Genomic DNA, 23644 nt, shown 5'->3' on the forward strand with positions numbered 1-23644 from the left:
GGTTCAGTATATGCAACCTTCTCAGTAAAGTTTTTGTTTGGTTAGACTGGTTCCCAGTCCCTCCGTTGTCCTTCGGGCTTCAAATGTAGGGGCCGATAGCGGGCAATGAATCCTGGAGGAATTCCTCCAGGTGTACGTAAATTAGCCTTAGTCTGAATCCCGCCCCCTTGTAGACAAAATCACATTGATAATGTAAGCGCGGAACCAGCATTTCGCAAAATGGCAACAATTCTATCACGAGTACAGTGTGTATAGGCGCCTGGACAGGGGCAGCCGTTCTGGAGTTCTTCAATTTTTTAACAAATAATCGTTATTTTGTGTTCCTTGTGAAATGAATGCGAAGTCTGTGTGGTGATGTTTCGATTTTCGCTGAATTCAAAATTGTCTCTGGCAACTATCAAAGAGAGGGGCACTGCTTTTCAATATTTGAAACTTATGCAGGGGAAAACTCGTGGAGACACTATTGCGATTTTGCCTACTGGTTATGGAAAGAGTCAGTTTTCCGATAGCGATTGTGTTCAACAGTTACTGTCATCCATGCATGCGCGAGAAAGTATACATCATACTGCGCACGAGCAGAGGTGATCCAATCAAAGACTTTACATGAAAACTAGCTTCCGGTTCCCATATTATGGTAGCGGGGAACCAGTCTAAGTTTTCGTGGGTTTATCTCAGATAACTTACATACCAAGTGCAGGCTCAAACACAATCATTTAGGTTAATCAATAGGGCGATGATTTAATATGTTTTCCTTTGTTTGTTACTAAAATTAAGTATTACAATGTTTGCAATTACAATGATTCATCACCAGTACCGTCTCATTACCATCAATTAACGACCCAAGTTGACATTTTAAGCTAAGGATGCGTTAAGAGAAGGGACCGAATAAAGCACTTATGTAGCAAAGGCTGTTTACAAGGCAGCAACTGTTAAGAACCGATTATTTTGATATTTTTTACTGATTGGCAACAGTCCAGCACTGTTGTAACATTTGAAGCGATTGCATTGCAGCTTGGCAGTAAATTATTGGGTGATATTATGCTGGGTTTGAGTAAAGTTGTCATCCACTGTCCTTTTAAAAAATAACTATCGAGTAAGCTAGATTTTTGACTTTGTTTTAAGATCATGTGACCAATACTTCATTAGAATGAGGCAAATCTATCCAGCATCACATGTGTGGAACTTTAAAATTAACTCCAAATTTGGTTTTTCAAACAATCATTTAAAAATTGATGTGTATTTTATTCATGGGATGAGCATTGGCGTGTTGAAACTACTCGGGAAGTGCTTAGGGTGTGAAAAGCAGAAGGTTTGGCGAGTCTCGCGCGTCGGAGATCTTGTCGCGGGTGGCGCTGTTCAACAGTCTGTTGGTGATGTCAGCCGGGGTCAGCATTGGGTCAACACTCAGAAGAAGCGCAGCAGCACCTAAAAAAAGATAAAACCGGTATTAATTGGGGCACATATTTGGAAGACATAGGCATGAGTACTCAGCGGTAATTTTAATCTGAATTCCGGTCATACAACAATAATCGCTGAAAACCAAAAAGAAACAAAATATATCTTTTTAAACTATGGTCACCTATGATTCTATGGTCTTCGAATGGCAATTTTTAAAGATGTCCGTCCTTTAAAAAATGGCACCTAATACACTGCCAAAAAGCTATTTTCATGAACGTTCTTTTCCAGTTGTTTTACATTCCGCTCAATTCAGCTCCTCAATTCATGCCAAACCACCGAAATTGTCTGTCGGGGTGGCATTTCACAGAGAGAAGTCTTTCCGATGGAGATAAAGAGACGTCTCTTTTGAAATGCAATTTTGAGGAAAGAATTCTTTCCACAATGTGGTGACGAGTCTCGAAAAACAATGAACGTCTTTTTATCTGAGTATCCTGTCTTTCCGTGATAATGATTTAGAAAGGAATCGCAGAATGTAGCTCTTGGTTTCCTTCCGTAAAATAAAAACTCTCTGTTGAGGAGTATTTTAGGGGAATGCAAGTTGTTCGATATGGGCGCTGTTTTGGGTTTTACCAGCTACGTGTGGTGTTGCCATTGATGTCCCGCTAATGGTATTGTAGTCGTCATCCCCCTCGTTATAGGCCGCTGTGATGTAGCGACCAGGTGCAAATATGTCCACACATCCACCGTAGTTCGAGAAGTAAGCCCTGGAGTCGTCGTCTTCGGTTGCGCCGACAGTGATGGCCTGAAAGTGGATCGTACAAGTGTTACATGGGAATAACGACAGGTGAACTATTTGGCCAAATTCGTAATCGGGAAGCTAAATGATGTTCAGAAGCGAGCCCCCGTGGACCGAATCTCATGGCGATGCATGCTGTGAAACAAAACTGCTCAAAAATCTTAAGTAGGCCAGGCCCTAGTGTGAATAACATTAACTTGTTGAACGTCATGGCAGTTGCTACTTTACATTTTTGAGGAAACGGATAAAAGTACGTGTGCACCATTTTTGGATTCAGTTGTCAATGCACGTAATGAAAAGTTTGCCCGCGGGCATGCTTTTTGAAACCACCTTCAATGATAGTTTTCTACCAAACGATACCTCTCAGACGAAACAAGTTTACACAAGGTATTGATACATTCCTTTAGGTTTCATCAAGGTTTCTGTTATTACATCAGTAGGTACTTATCCATCTACGGAAAACTTTCTATGACTGTGTACTAAGAAACCGCTACTTGATAAGCATCGTTTGCTTAAAATAATAATGGAAATCGTTTGTATTTAAAAATAAGGAACCCTGGGAGCACGATAATTTTGTTCGGTCATTAATTTTTTTTAAAATGCTTTATGCAGTCTCTTTTCAGCAATTGGCTCAAAACAATTTGATGATTTTTCGTTTAATAATAAGGGCCCACAGCACAAAGAGATAACGTTTTAATTACCATTTTGGCATCGTTTTGATCCCTTGTCTTCGTAAATTCAAAAGAAAAATTTTGGCGTGGTTAGTCTCGCTTTCGATTCGAGATGGCTGACGTGCGAAAATGTAAAGCGAATACCTCACCTCTGGTGCTCTGGCTGGTGACCTCCGGCAGGCCTCGTAGCCGTTGTTTCCAGCCGCAACCACCACCGTCACGCCCTGGGCGTACAGACTGGCAACGCTCTCGTCCACCGAGCGGGATCCACCGCCTCCCAGCGACATGGAGGCTACGGCTGGACGTATTCCATGCTGAGCCACCCAATCCATCCCTGATTGACAGAAATATACGCTATAACTGACCGAGTGGTGGCGCTTTTACGACTCCATTTATAGGAATACAACGACGTAGATCCAAGGCTACTGACGTTTAGTTGACAACTTGCGTTACTTCCAAAACTTTTTTTAATCTTTAATTGAAGTATATGCTTCAATAAACATAACGTTCCTCTTGTTGTTGCGCGAGCGAGGAAATGGCGTCTTTATGGGTTATTTTAAACCTTTGCTTCATGTCTTAGCTTCGGCTTCATCTGTTGCTCCAGAAAATCTGATGCCTTTTTTGCCAAACCGAACGTTAACAACCTCCGACCGCGTACATTGGGATTTGATGATCCAAAAGCCAACAGTCGATGGCTTGAAAATCTTTTGAAGCCGAAAAGGAGACATACCCGAGGTTTGGGAAACACCTGTACTTTTGCATTTTGACTTGGTAACGAAGTAAGCCTAATTTGTCGCTTGAAATTGGTTTCAGACAGAGTTTGTTAACACTCTGAAAACATGACAATTTAGATATTGATTAGTTATTCTAGTTCTTGAGCATTGACTTAAAATTGCTTCTCACTTTGTAAAACGCACGTTGTTCGGTGAAACCTGACTTCAGGTTTTTAAAGAGCTATATTCTCGACGCGGGAGTTTGTATAATATTTCACTAATTCGTCGTGCACAAGATTATGTATAACTTCAATAGGCCTACAGACTATGAAAGGCGGCAAGCTCTGTTCCAGTGTTGTAGACTTGTAGTAAATTGAGTTGTGACGGATCACAAATACATCACGTGCGGTCGACCTCATGTATAATCACAGGTCAATTTACAAGTCCGGTCACCAGTAACATTGGACGGACAAAAACTAATAAATGAGTTTGTTAAAGTTAATGAATAAACTGTGAGTTGACTTTGGGATGGATGACTTGTTATGGACTTTGGATTGACTTGTGATTGATCAGTGACGGCTTTGTGACGGACTTGCTATTGATTTGTGACAGATTTGTGACGGACTTGTGATTGACTTGAGATTGACTTGTGAAAGACTTGCGAAAACTTGAGACCCACCACAAGTAGGCCTACCCGTACTGCAGCACTGCTTTATCACTTACCTTTGATGACTGACGACCACGTGCCAGATCCCTGACAGCCCAGCACACGCACGCCGTACACCATGGCTTTTTTAGCCACACCGTACCTCAGTCCCGCCGCGGTACCGGCGCAGTGTGTCCCATGGCCCCGGCAGTCCGTTCCGTTGCCCTTTGTGGAATAAAATGGCATACCATTAGGTATATCCTTATTATAAATATTGAACACAGTGGGAGGGCACTATTTGGTTTGGGTAAATTCTTTTTGTTTTTGCCCCAATTTACCTAACCAAAAGTAACTCTAAAAACATCCGGGTCAGAATGATCGGGAATCCGGATTCTATCGACCTGGAAAAGTGTCGTTTTCGACCCGGAAAATGGCTGAGCAAATAGAATCCGGAAAATCGACCAGGAAAAGGGGTCATGTCTGACCCGAAAAGGGTAGTCTGAGCATGGTCTGAGTATATCACCTGTTGTCCAACGGAGCCCTCTAAATCTCCGGCCCAACGTATGTCTAAGCCTGAAAATGTATGCGACCCCCCGTGCCAGCCAATCGGAGTCGACATGACGTCATTTCATTCCGAAATCTGGACAAAGCTATTGATTGGTCAACTTGGATGCCATGTTTTTGTAATACAACCACGGGCATAGAGATCTATATTAAACCCGACTTTGGCTTTCAAAACGGGTTACCGAAGACCTGATACATAAGGCGCCCGCTGAATGGTCAGAATCTCGAGGTCAAGACGCAGTCTAGTTGCGTAATTAATCGCCGAATCTGCTCGCATATGATAGAACCTGTGCAAGGGGGAAAAGGGTTGAGCCAAAAGGAACCCAAATTTCGGCATTTCGGGATCTCGAGTGTACGCCATCACCTGGCACGTTTGGCCACTGGCTAGCAGAAAATGTCTGCGCTTAATTTTGTGCTTGAAAGCTCGATCTATCAGAGTCAGATAGTGACCTCAAATTTTAGACCGCAACACGAAAAAAAGTTGTAACACTAAATAACTTCGCTCGTCCCCATTGCCGTGGGCGCTGGTGACCGCTTATTTTCAGCCTCGTTTCCATGGATACGACCTTACTGCGCAGTGTTACCTACAGTGCGTTTTGCGATCGGGAGGAATGGCGAATAAAGTCCTTTATCACCGCTCGTTCTCTCATCTTTGAAAGGGTAATCTAACTACTCACGTATAGTCTATTTTTTGTACGATCTTACCACAGCGCCCTCAACGGCGTCGTACGCAAACGTGGCCCTGTCCTCGAATTCTTCGTGGGTGGTCCTGATACCCGTGTCGATGACGTAGATGCTGACGCCTTTCCCGTCACCTATTATGAGGTAAAAATATGATTCGCCATACCGAAAAACTAACGCCGATATGTGTCACCCTTTCGACTAGATTCTCATTTATTGGATTTAAAGGCAATACAAACTTTTTAATAAACCACATTTATGGGTATATAATATTTATTAAAAATATTTATATTTATTTCGACTGATTTTCAGTGGCTCCTTGCTGTCCAGTCATATTCAACAATGATCCAATCCAATCTGATTAAAGTTGGAAACTGGCTACACAAGATGAATCAATTCGTGCAATTCCAACTTGCGTGATCGGTTGGCTGGTTCGAATCTGATGTACATGTAGCATAAGATGAAATTTGCTTCGGGGTGATGTAAATCGTTAGGTTTTGCCCTTCACCGACGTATAAACACTGTATACTCAGTGTGTTACCTCCCTGAGTGTACAGTGTTTATACGTCGGTGAAGGGTAAAACCTATCAACCCGACGCAAATTCCATCTTATCAACATTAAACAGTTTTATGTCACCACTTTTACACCAATCACATTTCAAGAGATACACACGCAGTGCAGAAGAGCACAAGTTTGCTGAAAGTATGAATCACGTGGCAATAACACCCAATTTTTTAAGCAAGTGTAACATGTCTATACCTTGATATGGACTGAATTTGTCGTCTAGAGGTAGCGACCGCTGGTCGATGCGGTCTAGCCCCCATGTCTCTGTGGTATACACCATTCCGTTTTCTTCCACGTATTTGACAGCAGAGTGAGCTCGCACCTAAATAAAAAAAATGAAAAATGAAAATAAAGATAAAACATTGCACATGCACAAAACTCTAAACAAGCTATGCATACAGGCTGTAGAAGAGATTTCAGCCAAGTAACGCCTACTCAATTATAAGAGGAAAATAAATATCAATATTGCCCTAGAAAAAAAATCCATTTAATGGATTTTCCTGGGTCCTACTAACTGATATATGGTCGAGACTATTTTAAATAGCCCTCAAATTGCCAAGGTGACCAAATCGCAACTTTATATACTGTCAATTTATCTCATAATAAAGCATCATGCGTCCTTTGCACCTGAGGGCTTGTTATATATAGGTTTCCAGCTCCAATTCAGTAGTTGAGATTGGATTTCTGCAGAAATTAGGATGATTTCGATGTTTCCTGTAATTAAATGAATCCAGAAACGAAGAGCATTTGCTCTGTATTTTAAAGGAACTAGAAAAGCCAGGCAAAATGAGTCGTGTATATATTATGCTTGATTTCCATAGTCATCTCCATACACACATTTAGAAACGCAAGAAAATAATATTTATGAAGCTAGAATACCTTTTCTTTAAAATGATTTTAGAAAGGAATCAGAATGCCACATTCGCAAATTACACTGTGCTAAATAGGCCTAATATGACATCTATCGATGCAAACATTTGAAAATCGGAATTAACAATGAAGCGGAGCCCAACGACGTTCAGGACCGAAATTAAAGTATCGTTCCATTGAATCATAAAAGTGCTAAAGTGAATGAGGGAAAGCAATATTGAATTCAAGACTATCTCATGTACAAAGTGAGTTTTTACATTTAAGTCGTTTTAATTAAAGGACTAAACCTAAGAACACTTTTTATTACTCGTAAGGATGCCAAATGTCTATATCAATTCAATCAACATTTATTTCTATAATGCCACAACTTAAAAAAAATGTAACAAAGTAATTACGATTATACATAGATCTTATAGATAAAAAAGAAAGAACAATAAATCAATGTGCAATTTTGGAGGCATCTTCCGAAGCCGGGGGCTTATATGGAGATGCCTTGACCAAGCAAAACCGAAATGACAACTCAACAAATACAGAGACAGACAATCGGACAAACATAAAAACAGTACACAAGAGACGAATGTAAATATTGAGGGATAAAACAGAATAGATAAGGCCATAAATGAATAACTCATGCAACTAGTCAAAATCAAAACAGTGCATAAATGTATAAGTAAAAATATAATCGAAAATAAATATATAAATAAACAGATGAATCAGCTGGTCAAATAAAGAATGGAAAAAAATCAAACACAATAAAGTTAAAGGTAACGAATTGGTTGAACAAAATGAATGATAGACAACAAATTCATTATAATCTTACGCAAAATAAACAAACAAAACAATCAAATGACAAAAAAAATAAATACGCGAAGAAAATAAATTGTAAATGAGACAATCATGGTGAACAATATAAGCCAGTAAATAAATGTTTTGGCTTTGCATGCATTCTGCAACAATAACAGTCCTCATCGTCAACCCTCCAAGTTTTACCTATTATCATCAAATTTCCTACACGATGGTCGCTTTACAAGGTTAAGTTGATAAAATTCGATTTCTTTTTGGAAAGGATGAGAGGAGTCCAATTATAAGGTCGCTCTGAATAGCTTTATGCCTTTATTAGAAATTGAGGGGGCAACCTCGTCTCCATGGCGTCAAGCAGTACGCTACCACAAGCGGCTTTCTGGCCCTTGTTCTGGATCATTAAAATATCCAAAAAATCTTGAAGATTAATATATATTTAGGGTGAGAAAAATCGGGTGCCTTCACAACGCTGTAAATTCTCATTTTTTTTAAAATTCATTGTGTAGGGAACAGACTAAATGAATTTGTCCTAGCCTTGGATCAGAAAAGTTTGATATTTCAAAGGCATAATCTTATCCAAATACTTGTTACACTGCATGTAAGCACATTGAAAGGGGAGAATAGTTTGAGGCAGATTGGACATAATAATTCACAGTGAACGTTGAAACATGTCAAACACGTCAGAAATAAAAACACGATATATAACACAGCAAGCTAGTTACCATTCCAGGGCCAACAGCATGTATTCCCTCCATGTTGAAAATAAACACTGAGAATGAGGATACTGCTTGCCTTTATTAAAAATTGATGAGGTCCCTGCTTTCTTCCTTCTTCCTCTTCTTTTTCCCAAGGAGAGAAGCTGCACGATCGAGCATGAAGGTAACGGTGTAAATGAAATTGCATCGATCGTCATCGTCGCTACCGTCCACGACAGTCTTTTGCTTTATTTCTGACTACAGAATCCGTTGAGATACAACGGATATTGCTTTTCTCTCGTTACGGTATTAGTTCGAAAAAAGTACGAAAACAAAAGACAGTCATGAGACCTGTTGACGTTATTTTGGTAATCGCCGGCCCTGTGTTCTTTTGGGTAGCCGACGGTGTGTATGCCACAACCGGCTGCCCTGTTGACTGGATACCGTGGGCAGGCTCTTGCTACCTGGGCCTGGATGGATCGGTGACCGGTGGCTGGGCTGCGGCCATAGAGAGGTGCGCCGATGAGGGAGGCTACATGGTCGTACCGAGCTCGGAAGCAGAGAACAGCTTCTTGAATGCTTCTTTCCGCGATACGCAGAATACTGTTATATCGGGTACTAGGTTTATCGGAATTTGGATCGGCTGCACTGACATCTTAGAGGAGGGAGTCTGGGTGTGCTCTGAAGGGGACACTACTGACGGATCCTATCGCAATTGGGAACCAGATCAGCCGGACGGTGGTCGTTATGGGAATGGAGATCAAGACGAGGCCTTCTTGATCACTCGCAACTACAAGGAAGGGCCTTCCATCATCGGCTACTGGGGTGACCGGGTCGGAAGTTTCAAATACATGTACATCATCTGCGAGCGGCCCCGCGAAGATGTTGTTAGCGGTCCGTGTCCGGCTAGCGTGCCTCCTACATTCTGCCTCCCGCTGGAAGGCGACTTGGGTCGGCCGCTGCTTGATCGCTGCCTGGTCGGTCACGTCTTGGATGAGTATCCTACAGCCGGAGTGTCGACTTGTGCGCGCAGGTGTGCGGAGCATCCCATCTGTCGGTCGTTCAACGTGAAGTGGGCAGATCAGGAGACGGACGGCGCGGTGTGCGAGCTCAACAGTGCCAGACGTGACGAGATCGCCAAGGAATTCTTCATTGAAACTGTGGCGTGCACTTACTTTGATATCTCATGCTGCTAAGTATTTCACAATGTTCGAAATTCTTACATTTTAGAACTTTGGAATCTACTTTAAAGTTGCATACACCATGCTCTTCAAAACAAAACGATTTTTTTTCTCACGGCGAGTTTTCAATGTGTATGCTCTGTTTATCTATTCCGATTTTGGGCGCACTCTATTCCGATTTTGGACGCCTGCATTCCCTGAAACATTCCTTTAAATTTTCAAACAATATAAACCCGCCCCGCGAGAGCCGAATTATTGTTTGGCAGCCGATGCTTAATTTTGTGAAGAAATAATTCGATAACTGAACGCAAGTGGATTTTATCGTTCGATGTCTCATTCATAGCGAGTAAACTTTATATTGCTAGGAAAATAGCAATACAAAAATGATTTGTCGAGGAGAAACTCGAAAATACCATAGGGAACGCATCTTTAAATAGAAGTTCGTTTCGGTTAATGTAAAAGATTGATATTATTTTGTATATATTGTACAGCCGTAGTTTAGAGATGCATTCAATTGAGTCAAGTAATGACCAACGATGGATCAAAAATGCCTTAGTATAAAATTAGTCTATTTTTGGCTTTCAAAAGAAACTGAAGGAATTCACTTACTCAACAACAATGGTTTCTACTAAAGGTAAAATTATTTTAAAAAACTCACAAAGCTAAGGGCTCGGCTAGACATGAAGACATGAAGGCCCTTCAGCACGGTGGAAAACAGACGGTTGACCCGGAAGGAGACATTCTCCGTCTGGGCCTGTGACGTCATCTGGCTGGAAACAGCCGACACATCTACATCGTCCTGAATGTTTAAAAACAAAAAGCAAATTCAGGATTTTGTCCCATCTATGTCCGTTGAACCTTTTTTTTCGTATATTCACTGAGGTCGATTACAAATATATATAATTGAAAACACATTGAATTTAATTCTAAGGCTGTCTGTAGTAGTAAAACCTATCTGCACAATTAACACACAGTTACAAGTTAGTGTTGTAAAAAAGCACTTGTGAAAGTTACGAGGGATATACATGTATATTTAAGACAAAATCCACTTAAAACTATACTAAAATTTGCTGGTAAAAGTTAGTTTGTTGACTGATTACATATTGCATTATCCTATTTTTTACAATTATTTTAAGCCACGTTGGACCATTTGAAATTACGTGGAAAAAGTACCTATCGATTTAATGACGGGAAACACTGGGTAAATTGGAGACAGGACTGGTATCAAATACCCTGTGAAATTATTTGGACTGAAATGGTATCGTTTGAAAGACAAATAGCATTGAATGTTGGAATTGAGTTACGAGACCCCAAAAGTGTACATGTATTTCTCTCATTTTTTTTTCAAAACGTAGAGTGACATTCACTGAGCTGAAATAGCAACAGTTAAACACTTTTGTTGCTTTAAACGAAGGAGGAAATGCGCAAAAGCAAATGAACATTAAGTTTTACTTTTAAGTTAGTTAACTTATTTCATTATCTGATTACCGTGTATTGCGAAACAATTTAATGCCCTTTTATCAGAGGGATTGTTTGAGGTTGTCTATCGTAGATTATGCACTTAAACTGTAGCTATTTTCAGTGTATGTGAGCATAACCTAACTGTTCACTGTAAACTTAATTGTATTAGGCATATTTCTTTACAGTTCAGCCGTTCAATTTCAAATTTCGATTTACAAATTAAAATTCAACTTGAAATTTAACACCATTTGTTATATTTCAGAGCATTCCTGGTTCAAATCCCTTGCGAAGTAGGTCTTGTTAAGACCGAAACATCAGGCAACTAATTTTGTTGATTTTTCAAATCCCATAGGATGAACCAAACCAACTTATTATAGATATAATATTGGCCCTATTGGCCTTCAGTAACTGGTACACGTGTATACACAAACGCCACCGCATAAAAACATACATGTATATTGATTGGTTTAAATGACAAAAAAGGAGAAGAAAACACATCGACGCGGTATAAAATGAAATGAAATTTCAAGACAGCAGAGAGCGTGAAAAAAATGTTGATAGTGGCTTGTGAAAGATGAAATGTTCGTGTTTAAATGGAAAATGTATGCGCAAAACATGGATGATTCCTTTTCAACAATAGGCCTACATGATGTTCATGGTTGCTTACGTTCAACACGATGATGTAGTCATCCAACAGTCTGTCCTCGGCCCGGTAGAAGGGAGCCAGGGACGGCCTGGCACCAGCCATACACGCCAGACACGTGGTTGCTACGGCAACCAGCGCCAGTTGCTGAAGTCGGATCATTCTCTAGTCTCACTAGTAACTAAATTAAAAATAAAGGAAAATTCACGCGGCCTCAAAAAACGATTATAATAAATAAAATTAATAAAATTATTATAAGTTAATTTACCTCCGTAACGCACATAATTGACGGTGTTTCAATACCAGATTTTGAGTCTCTTTTTTTTCCAATTTGATGTCTTGGTTAGTATTAAAAGGGAACCAAACTGAAGGTTGTATTGATCTAGCAAGCCAGTGTGATTTGAGGGTTACGAGGGTTGAAAGTATTCTCTAGAGTCAATTCTCCTCCAGAATTCACATAATAGATGGCGTTTGAAAAACTTCTTCTCTATTTTTTGTATATGAGAAAGATCTTAGCAATGAACCAAAAGATAAATTATATTGATCTAGCAAACCGTCGGCGTTATTTGCGAAATTTGGGTCAATTTGTGGCTGGGGCCTCACGAGGGTTGAAAATATTAGTTGAGAGTCAATTGACCTCCAGAATTCACATAATAGATGGCATTTGAAAACCGTTGGGGTTTTTTGGGTTTTTTTTTTTTGTAAAGAACCACACAAAAAAACATTTTGATCTTGCAAGCCAGTGTGATTTGGGGAAAGTAGGTCAATTTGGGACTGAGGCCCTACGAGGGTTGGAATTATTAGGAGTCGATCCACCTCATTACATACAGAATTGACGATTTTTGAATACCTGCTTTTTCTCTTTTTTTTTTTAAAGTACAAAATCTTAGTAAGGAACCAAAAGGGGAACCATATTCATCCAGCAAACCAGTGTGATTTGGAGAAGCCATTTAACTGAACAGTCTCAAAAGAGCATTCAATCCTATGTTATGTGTTAGTACGTATTTTCCATAAATGTGTTTTGGCCATTTTGGCCATGTCTTTAAGTATAACAGCACACACTAATATTGTTGCCACGCCCAGGTGCCCCCGCAAAAAAAAATCTGAGTAAACCCTTTATGCCATTTCTTGACTTTTCAACTGCAATTATTTTAAACTGTTTTCTTTTTTGCCATTCAAATGGCAGTTTTCCAGAGCAAAATGTTACCCCCCCCCCTTTCTCTTGAGATAAGGGCACACATCAAGGGTGACAAAATCATGGGACAGAAAATTACCAATTTATCGATGGTAGAGTGATGCGAAATACATGTAGGCCCTACATGTATACACCTTTTCATGTGCAACTTGCGCAAAAGTAGGAAGTTATAGCGTGAAGATAAAAACTTGTTTAAAATAATACCACTCACCTGAACGGGTCACAAACTGGCAAAACAAATGCTTTCTGTGGTCTATACTTCCGATGATATTTCACCTGGCATGTAACACTAACAGCTGTTCGGGGTATTAACTTCCTCATTCAGACAAATCCAACATGGCGGCCATGCACCCTTGTTGTTATCTAATGAGTTATTATTAGATGTGTATACCACCCAGGATTAAGTTCAGTATTATCGTATAATCCGGATGATAAGAGATTAGTCACGTGGATATAAGCATATACTTGCGTAACGACCCCAAGATGATTAAGGTTTGTTTGTTTGGAAACTAATGCTCGTTAATGATTTTTATGAATGCCTGTGACATATGCATAATCTTGATAATATCAGGTGAGAAAAAAAATGAGGGGTATGGGTTGTTACAACAAACTCGCAGTTTCGTAACCAGATTCGCCGATCCTGAAATTTAGCGACGCCGTGGATTCGGATAGGGAGCAGGACATCCTTTGACATTCGGGGCCGCGCCTGCTAAAAAAAAATGGCACTGGATGCCCTCTGACACTTGGTGGCGCTGCAGCTCGCGATGGCCTATTTTGCCGACAGTTTGGTCGAAGACCAGTACACATGTAAATAAATTGCCATAGACCCCAGTGATAAATTCACCCACTTCCAAAAATCCTGGGGGATCACAACTCTCCAACGTGTTTAATTTTGACGAATTAAAGCTTATTTCATCATCTTTCATTTTCTGATCAATTTCTGATGATTTCCATCCAAAGATGATCACCCCTAAAAGTAGTCCTAAAGCCCATCGCTACTTAAAAAAATTATGCCTACGTTCCATTGCAAAATAGAGCAATTTTAGGGCCCACTTTCATTACTATTCCACAGAAATACAAGCTCGCAGTTCTGTTCACGGCTCCCACCCTTCTTGTTTGCAGCAAACCGTTAAGTTCCTGCCCCCTCAAACGACTAATAGCAACAAATTTGAGGGCATGCATATTATTATATCGGCCCTCTTTACTGGCCTGCAACCGTAGAAGGAATTCCAGTCGCCGAAATAATAATTTGCATGCCCTCAAATTTGGAGTGCTGTGGCCTCGTAGTTAAGGGCACTGGATTCGTGGTCTGTGGGTAAATGAGCTGCGGGTTGTGGGTTCGAGTCCAGCCGGGGGCATGGTGCGTGTGCCCTTGAGCAAGGCCCTTCGTCACTCATTGCTTCTCTCCACCCAGGAGTAAATGGGTACCTGTGAGGGCAGAGATGGTTATTGTGATTGAATCAGCTTGCTTGCGCCTAACAGGCAGCATCGAGCTGTATACTCCCCAGGGAGCTGAGATGGTATTTGGAATTATTGGCCCAATGATCAGGGGTAATAATAATACTGTAAGCGCTGTGATTTAGTTTACTAATAAGAGCGTTCTTAAATGCCGATTATTATTATTATTATTATTATTAGTCACTCGTGCCCAAAGTCTTACCGTTTGCGGTGAACGAAAGCTATCTGCTTTCGGCTTGCGTGTTGAGCGCATGCGTGCTTCTGTCATATGACGTAAAAAGGCAAAATGGCTGCGCTCAGTGATTTCTCTGAATCCGAAATGTCCACAAGGGAGGAGGAAAAGCTTTTGCTATTGCTCTTGTTGCTGCGTCGCCGACGACGACGTTTTAATGCAGCATGCCGTAAAACATGGACTAAAAAAATGGATCATGAGGAGGCAGGGGTACGGAGCGTATTCCAACTTAGTTCAAGAGTTCTCCGTCGACGACCCCGAGAAATGTCGCCAATACCATCGGCTTTAAAAATCAACAAGTTTGTCGTCCAAGATTGCAGTCGCCACTAATTCACTAGGCGCAGCCATTTTGCCTTTTTACGTCATATGACAGAAACACGCATGCGCTCAACACGCAAACCGATAGCTTTCGTTCACCGCACACGGTAATACTTTGGGCACGAGTGACTAGAATTATCAAACACGCTAGATATTTGGCGCAGCGTCACGAATGACCAAAATTTTGGTAAAACTGACCGCACACGGGAACTATCCGTCATCCAGGCCACGAATGACTTTTTGGCGAAGCAGATAGCTGAAGTGTGCGCCAGACTTTAGCTTTCATGAAGGCGTAAAAAATTAAGCGTGCAAAGGCATTTGAAGAGCGCCATCATCCAAGCTTGCAGCGAGCTTGAGCATTGTCACCGCGGAATCGCAATGACATCTCCTCATAAGGCAGATCCGGGGAGGGGCAATAACCTCCCCATGCCATTTGTTTGTTTTGTGAAGACAAGTACATGTATTGTTAAATTGATGCTATCATGTTACTTATCCCCTTTCTCTCTATAGGCATTAGTTACATGTACATATGAAGAAAAAGAGACATAAGAAAAGACGAAAAGGAGTAGCTTCAGCGTCAACCAATCTAGATCCAACTCCCCCTCCCCCACTTTTTATACTTGATTGGCCGGCCGAGACCCCCTCCTAAAAAGAATTTGCAAGCAATTTGCATCTGCCGCTGGTACCGAATCGCACGCGCATGCAAGGTCCAAACCTCTAGAGGGCTCTCCAAAAAGATTGTTGACGATGCAGTCTTTATTTTTTATGTTAAAAAACAATCAGCACCTTTTTCAATCATTCTCTTAAAGAGCAATGCAATGTAATTTGTTGATGCAATCCTTGAAGATGAACCTTTGTGTCCTATGTTATCTTATTTTTTATTTTCATTTTGCCATTTCAGGGGTGTTTTGTTGCCTTTTGGGGATTTTATGCTAATGCAATTTCCATATTCATTAACAAAAGAGTGACGTTACTTCAGGCAGAAACCTTCATGTTACAGCTATTTCAGCACCAAAAAATGCCAGAATTTTGGATATTTTGCTGTTGTAAAACTTCCTTTCTTTGGTGATTCGGTGTTGTGTCAGTATACATGGCAGTAAGCCAATGAACAAATTTGTTCGCAATTTTTTTCAATGAACAAATTTTTGGGTTCACAATTTGAACACAAAACCCCTCAACAGAACAGTGTCTTCCTGAAATGACATCACAGCAAGAGTGCCCTCAGTTGTCAGGAAAAGCATGCACATTAAAGAAGTGTATTTTTCAATAAAAATAACCAAAAAGGAAATACTAATATTCATAAATTCTTTATGACCAGTGCTACATCTCGATTGTTTACATAAACAAAAAATAAGTTAAAACTGCAGACCTGACGTTATATTATTGATAAAAAGATCAAAACCCAGTACACTATCGTTTTCCAGTCACACAACTCTATGATTAACGCGACATTTGACCAAAAGACAAATTTGAATCATCTCCATGCGAACTTATTTATTGAGAAAAACAAATGTAACACAATTCGCCAAAAAAATACTTGCCTGTCTGTCAAAGATTCGGCTGTTGAAAACACTCTTGTAAAATTGTAATCAAGATGTAATCATGAATGAATTATCGAACTTATACAAATTAGGGTTTTACTTAGATTTTCAGCTTCGGCTCACCAGAAAGTGGGCACCGAACGTCCCCAATCATTTTTACCCGACCCCTATGTCGAGTACATGTATTGGCATGGTACACGCAACAAAAATGATTTTGATTAATAATTACAAATTGTGTGGCATTTACATTCAAAAACAATAATATTAAGGCAGCATATACAACGGGCAATGTAAAAAAAAAACACTGACTAAGACAAAACAGAACGCTACACTAGATGAATTCTAACACAACCGATTAATCTATTGTCATCCCTGCATCTTCGTCGTCAAGTTCCTTTTTTATCACAGATGCCAAACCGATCTGAAACTCTTCTAGCCAGGCAGGGGGGAAATGATCCCTTACAACATTTTGAAGAAGAGAGTGTTTACGACTTTCCTAACATTCTAAAAATGCGGCGGAATTCCAATACTGTCCAAATCCATCTCTGTCCAAATATGACCAAGAAGACATTTTCAGGATGCTCTTCATCGTTTATAGTAGAACGAAGGTGGGTCGACCATACTCCCCTTGCGCCTGACATAACGGCAAGTGTTGCTGATCTGTTGGACTTCCTTAGCCGTGGCTTCTCTTGACTTGGCGAGCTGTTGTGGTACGTACGGGGTCGTTGTCGTGCCCTGATGTGGCGGTGCTGCAGGCTGAGCCTGGGAGGCCTCGGAACCGGGGGCTGGCTTGGGGTTCATCTGGGTCTGCTCGTAGAGTGACGGTAGCTTGGTAGGGGCACCGTAACCCTTCACCTCAAACTCTTGTTCCGTCTTCGAGGGCGCCTTAGCCAGCCGGCGGACGTTCAGACCGATGTCTCTCCTCTGTGAGGTCTTGGTTCCCTGCATGTAGGACGGCACCGAGCGGCCGCCCTGGGAGCTGGACGAGCTCAGCACGGAGGTGCTACGCCGTAGACTTGGCGGTAGATCCCGGCGGTCCAGACCGACGATGGCGTCGCTGGGCAGCTTACCGTAAGCGCTGGACTGTTTCAGCGAGAGGGCCGGTGCTGCTGGTTTCTTGTGAAATGACATCTTGTCTGCCTATTCCATTAATCGGGAGTAACTCAGATGTCAAAACAATTAAGTGCATGTATTATCCGACGGAGTGCAAACATAGAGTCGCTCGTGTTTCAACAAGCCAAAGACAGCAGTCATCCCTTGTAGTGTTTACATACACGTGTTCATGTCTGACCAGATGCCTCTTTTAGAACCAGAAAGCTGAAGCCAAACCTGAAACTTGAAGTCTATCGTCAGCTTGAGTTGATCTTTTCCAAGGAAACTGCAAAAACATTTCCAAGATCGCAGATTTGCTAAATCTGCTCAAAACACACTTGGTGTCAGATTATTCAGAGTATCAGGCGTGGGGCAACTCAGACAACTAGCACGCTAGACGTTTTACACGCATGTTGTTAAGCGCTGGTAGAAACACAAACTATTGAGCCAAATTGATGTCTCCTTACAATTATTTACACCCATCTTAAGCTATAAACTCCTTTCTTTGTCAGGCTATGGTCAGGCACAGATACAACAAAGCGATTAGCCCCAGCGATCGATTGTCTTCAAGTCACGGGTGAATCAACACATCGGACCGATAACTACACAAAGCATGCGAAATGCTCTCAGCTGGCGGATCCCAGCGGGTATCCTGACAACTGAGCATGCGCAGAGTAAACCCGGTCTTTTCTTAAGCTAAGGTGTGCAGTTGGGCTTAAGTTCGAATCAATAATATTGCACATCGGATTGAAAAGACAGACATGCCATCAAGTCGCTTCTTCTATTGATAATTGATCCTCTTGGTTATACATGTACTGTATATAGCAAGCACAGTTTCGTCACATTACATGTACATGCTTATAATGATATGCATTTTGCCTCACACAACCCCTTTCTTCACACCATACAGACTTGAAAAAAATCTGACAGATTTTCGGGGAAAAAAATCTAGCAGAAACTCTTAGCAGAATGAAAATGTTTGAAGATTTCTAGCAGAATTTTATAAAATCGGTGATCCTAGCAGAAAAAAATATAGCAGATTTGTTTTAAACAAACTTCAATCACTTCAAATAAACCCTTGAACGGCGGGGACATGCGGGTCAGTCTAATGTCTAAGTGTTGAAATTCCCTGACGACTACACAGTAAAGTAACGCTAGACATTGGAAGCCAGGCTAGACACACGCCAATTAAAAAAACAATGTTACATTAACCACGCACAATAACTTTATTTTCTGTTTTCATTTTCTTTTCCAATTTTTGACGGGGCTCTAAAAATTTTGCCTTAAAAATGTGTTAGCACCTGACATTACAAACACAAAAAGATTATTTATTTTGTTAAATGTTTTGTTTTCAAAGAAGTTTTATGTTTTTTCTCCTTTTTTTTCAAGGAAATGTGAGTATAAGTGTGTATATTATGTTCCGTGTAAATCTGGTAGATTAAGCAAATTTTTGTGAAATCTAGCAGAATTTTGAAATGCATCTAGCAGAATTTTGCGATTACCACCTGGTCACCCAGATTGCTTTGTGAACCGAAAATGTGAGAACATGGATTACAAAACTTGCCGGGATGCCTCAGTTTTCTGATTGTAATACTGAATGTCTTTTTAATTGCAAATTTGCATATGAACTGGTGATGCTGCTATTAATGATGTGCTTTGGTTGTACTCTCCGTTTGTAGCCCTTGTTAAGGCGCCAGCAAAGTTTACAAGCGTGCGCCTAGCAGAATTGACAATTCGGCAAATTTTATTGCAAACAACACATGTAGAAAATGCTTATTCTTTCACCTACATTTGTTTTTGTTTTTTTCCGAATCCCAGCTGGCGAAGTTCGTAAACAAGCATTTCTTGTTGTCCTTAGGGCAATTCTGCTGGCATACCCATTAATTAAGCAATGAATTTGAAAGTCACAGTGGCATTTAAGCTGAACGAGCAGTTTTTCCAGGGAATATGTTGACCTACCTCAAATGAGGACAAAGGATTAGCCCCAGTAAACTGAGGCAAACAAGCTATAAACATTTTGGAGTCAGTTACAGCATTCTGTTTGTGCCTTATTAATTCTGAATGTGGCACCAGCGCCTTCCGTTGAACGCAGCCTTTTGTCGGCCCAAATTAACCCGTCAATTGTCCACCTCCTAAGCACAATACCGCAACAGGAGGAGGACGCGGATTAGTGGGTGTTTAGGGATCATACATCAACTGGGAACAGATGCTTTTCAAAAGAGAATTGCTGGGAGAAGAGATTGGGATTTTTTTCTAAAGAAACGCCACTTCGCTGAAACCATGGAGCTATAAACACATCCTTTTTATAGCTCCATGCTGAAACCAAGGAACCAACGACTCCTCCAAAACTTGCAGTGGCAATGGTGAACAAAAACTTGCGGTGCCCAAAATCTGGAAAAGAATACAGCCCCCCCCCCTCCAATTCATTTTCTTTGATAAACTTCTGGTCCAATATGTTTTGGGACTACTAATGAATTCAAAACACTCACAACTCCCCAATGTGTTTATTAGGCACACATCAAACTAAAGCTTATTTCGTCATCTTTCTTTTTGCTCAATTTTTTTTTTTGGGGGGGGGTAATTTTGGGAGAAAATTCCATGCATAGGGGATCACCCTTAGAAGTAGTCTGAAGTCCATCGCCATTTCGACAAAGGATGCCTACGCTCCATTGCAAAATAGAGCAGGTCCTTCCAGCTCGCAGTCCTCTTCACGGCGACCACCTTTCTTTTTTACAAACCGTCAAGTTCATGACCCACAAAATGCTCTGATCTATCGTGGAGAATGTGAGGGCATGCAAATCTTTATTTGGCCAGTGAAGGCAGTAATAGTGCGGAGGCAATTTCGGGCCTATTCACTGACCCGAAGGGTGCAACAAATTCCCATAGACACCAGGGATAAAAACCCATACTTCAAAATTCTTTATAAAATACTCGGAACTCTTGCATGTATTATGTGTTCAGACTGCCCAGGAAATTATTTTTAGTGGATTGACCAATGACTTTTTGAGGTAATTACTGCATTTCGTGTAACACTGTAAATTTTCTAGGACTTGGGTCCATTTTATCACCAAAGACTTTCACACCAAGCTGCTATTAAAGCTACAGTTCATCATTTGCAGCTATCCAAAAGCCAAAATTATTTACTGACAAAATTATTGTTGAAAAACTTACTTGGTTTAAAGATAGTAATGGGACTTCTCCCTGTGAAATTATTCGTTTTGCATGGCAAGCTGTCATTATGATGAAAACAGTGGCCATTTTCAGCTATGCGTCTAAAGACGCATCGTTGGAAATTTCCTTTAACAGTTCGGGTGCAATTCAAACATGACTCGACAACTTTTGATTTGAAATCAAGATTCCTAGAATACCGTTTTTCTCGTAATACATGTATACAGCATTCACTGAGCAGTCTTCAGGAGCTGAAGACGGTCAGAGCATACTGACCGGAACGTCGAGCTTATACCTCTGGTTCTTCTCAGAACCATTCTCTTAGTTGAGAAATTATTCGCACATGGTGTTTCCGCAAACCTTTCATTATTTAACATTTATGACGCGATGTCATTTTTGTGGTTCTAAAGGTAGGGACCATCAGAAATGCAGTTAGGACAAACTTGCTTATTATAATTTATGTACATATATAGGCCCTACCTTTGCATTTATCCCAAAAGTAACCTACCGAATTAGTATTAAAAAAAACTTACTTGAATTAAAGATCATGTATATATACTGGTACTATATACTAAACAACTCGTAAAATTATTCCGTGTTGCTTGCTGTCATTTAGAAAAAAATAAAGAAATATCCACTGAGCTGAAACTTCAACGGGTTAGGATTCCAACTATTTTCCTCGGATTGTGTATTATAGCAAATGATCCCATAAGCCTTCAACAAGGACGTGTGCTCCTTATTTTCCGCTTGCGTGTTTGTTCCATGCACAATTAATTACGATTTCTTATTAATATTTTGGGTAGTAGTTTCTTTTGTTATGTCTTGTTATGGATTTTAGGACGATGTCTCCATCAAAATGTATTCGTAACACTTATATTGGGTGAAAATTTAACAAAATGGTTTTGAATTGAACATAATGATTTTTTTCAATGGTCCCAGTTACCTTCCGTGCAGAAATGCTATAAAAACAACAACCATAAAACCCATAAAACCGAGGTCATGGTGTATCATTATTCAATTCAACACGATGCACCCGAAGCTTTTAGGATGTACAAATTGTGCTGGTTGCAATATATTGCAAGCTGCACTATATGACACGAGAGGTTCGCTGAACGCAATGGAAAGACTTTCATTGTAACGGGGTTCACGCGTGTCCCAAATTAAATACGGTACTCGGCAAATGTTAACATATCCCCATTGCAATGATTGCACTGTAACTCGGAGAGGAAGGTGAATAAAACGTCTTCACTTTTAATAGACAGAGTATAATCGGAGAGTAAGAGGTAAGACAAGTTTTCCATTAGTATTTTCTAAAACTCGATTTAGGGTGTTACATAGGCATATTACTATTACGGTGTTACTAAATAAACACTACATGTGTATTAGTAACACGCAGTGAACAAGCAGGAGCTCGCGGAAGCTCATGGCATATAGATACTGTAGGTTCCAGTTACCATAATTGATAACGCAACAACCTTGCATTATACATACTGTAGGTTCCAGTTATAACGCAACAACCTTGCATTATACATGTATTATGCTTTCAACGTGACTGTTGCATTATTTAACCTGACTGTTGCATTATTGCTTCTTTATGAACATTCTTGTGTATTTTTATAACTTTATTGCCCGAAACACGCATATTCTACGGTCGCAACTCGCTTTTGGCTTCACAACTGGCTTCGCTATCACCTTGTCTAACACAACACAGTCTGCACAACCCCTGGTCCAATTTCATTTTTTTTTTACGGTAGCAGAATATTCCGTTAGACGGAATTTTTGCTTATACGGTGGCGTATATCCCGTAACAAAAAAATCTGTGCTGAGGCCTAAAGGGTTAGCACCGTACTGCAACAATGCAAATCTTTCTTTTTTTCTGCAAGGATATTAGAGAATGGTGATCGCTATTCCGTGGTAAGCCATGAAGCTGGGCCCAGTTCACAGGGCTGGGGGAAACAAACCATTATAAAACTGGACTTTGGAGGAAAAACCTTGAAAAAAAAATTGTCAATTGATGGACTTATAGTCAAAATGAATCCTTATATAACTGGAAAGGGTTTTTCATCAACTTAATGAAAACGGACACCCGTATTGTCTCGACCTTTTGTTTTCGTGATCCGGCAAGGTAAACATTGCGAGGGGCCTATATGAAAAATATAGCGCGCATAAAACTCGACCGAAAACTTCCACGCGGGCGTCTTTCATCACGAAAAATAGACCAAACGATAGCATTATTTTCCACCATTGTTTAATTTCTAAATGGAAAGAGAAAATGACAAACACAAGTATCCTGTAGGAACTTAGAGTGGTGAGGCAGCTTCTTAGGAGAGTTGAAGAAAAACAGGCTCACCTACCTCTGTAGTATTCTACTAAATGTTTTTTTTTTTTTCAATGTAAGGTGATGTCTCAAAACCGTCAAACTCACTGGTTTGACTGGAATCCTGCTGCTGCACAATTTTAACGTAGTTTTAGATGGGGTTACGATCGAGTATAAACTTATAATATTATATATATGTGGCCTCTTTTGGCTCCCATAATATTTTGCACTAAATTTAGTCGGGCACCGTATGCAGTCATCAGCCGACATTTTGAAGAAAAACAAGTAAAAAAAAAGCCGCGTCGCCGCACCACTTTTGGGGCGAGCTCCAAAACCGAAGACTTTTTTGGCTTTAGGTACTACTTCCCCGTATCATTACTAAAATTCGTTGTGATTGGACAAGAAATGTCGTCGGACTCAAAGAAAATGTTAAGCCATCCGTTCTAAACAGGTGCAATTTCGGCTCAGAAAACGTCGTGTGTGTGGAAAACTGGCGTTTCTCTGACGGTGGTGCTACGTGTATTAAAACCATGGAGGAATAAAAACGAACACGGAAACTTCAGTTCGGTCACTGTTTGGGGGCTTTTATAATACTCTTCTTCAAAGTACAATGAGACGTGACCTACCTAGAATGTTAA

At 40.5% G+C, this 23644-nt stretch overlaps 2 protein-coding genes across 3 annotated transcripts in view; one reads left to right on the forward strand and one right to left on the reverse strand.

The window, feature by feature from the left end:
• Positions 1 to 712: 712 nt before the first annotated feature.
• LOC119740131 (aqualysin-1-like) lies at positions 713 to 13269 on the reverse strand. 2 transcript variants are annotated; one of them, XM_038215337.1, is made up of 9 exons: positions 13092 to 13269; positions 11710 to 11859; positions 10240 to 10380; positions 6230 to 6356; positions 5494 to 5603; positions 4302 to 4449; positions 3015 to 3199; positions 2029 to 2200; positions 713 to 1425 (listed from the first exon to the last, which is right to left on the reverse strand). In XM_038215337.1, the coding sequence occupies exons 2-9, from the start codon at positions 11845 to 11847 to the stop codon at positions 1289 to 1291; spliced, it is 1158 nt and encodes a 385-aa protein (XP_038071265.1). In that variant the 5' UTR covers positions 11848 to 11859; positions 13092 to 13269; the 3' UTR covers positions 713 to 1288. The 2 variants fall into 2 exon arrangements, with proteins under 2 accessions (XP_038071265.1, XP_038071264.1); XM_038215336.1 differs by having other exon boundaries at positions 11710 to 11866; positions 13092 to 13268.
• An 8591-nt stretch (positions 13270 to 21860) lies between these two features.
• Positions 21861 to 23644, forward strand: part of LOC119739804 (solute carrier family 49 member A3-like) — a 35770-nt gene continuing 33986 nt past the window's right edge. The window contains exon 1 of the mRNA XM_038214885.1: positions 21861 to 21972. The gene's annotated coding sequence lies outside the window, so the exon portion shown is untranslated. The remainder of the gene's footprint in view (positions 21973 to 23644) is intronic.

The sequence above is a fragment of the Patiria miniata genome, unplaced genomic scaffold (genome assembly GCF_015706575.1).
Source record: "Patiria miniata isolate m_02_andy unplaced genomic scaffold, ASM1570657v1 HiC_scaffold_4, whole genome shotgun sequence".
Taxonomy (NCBI): Eukaryota; Metazoa; Echinodermata; class Asteroidea; order Valvatida; family Asterinidae; genus Patiria; species Patiria miniata.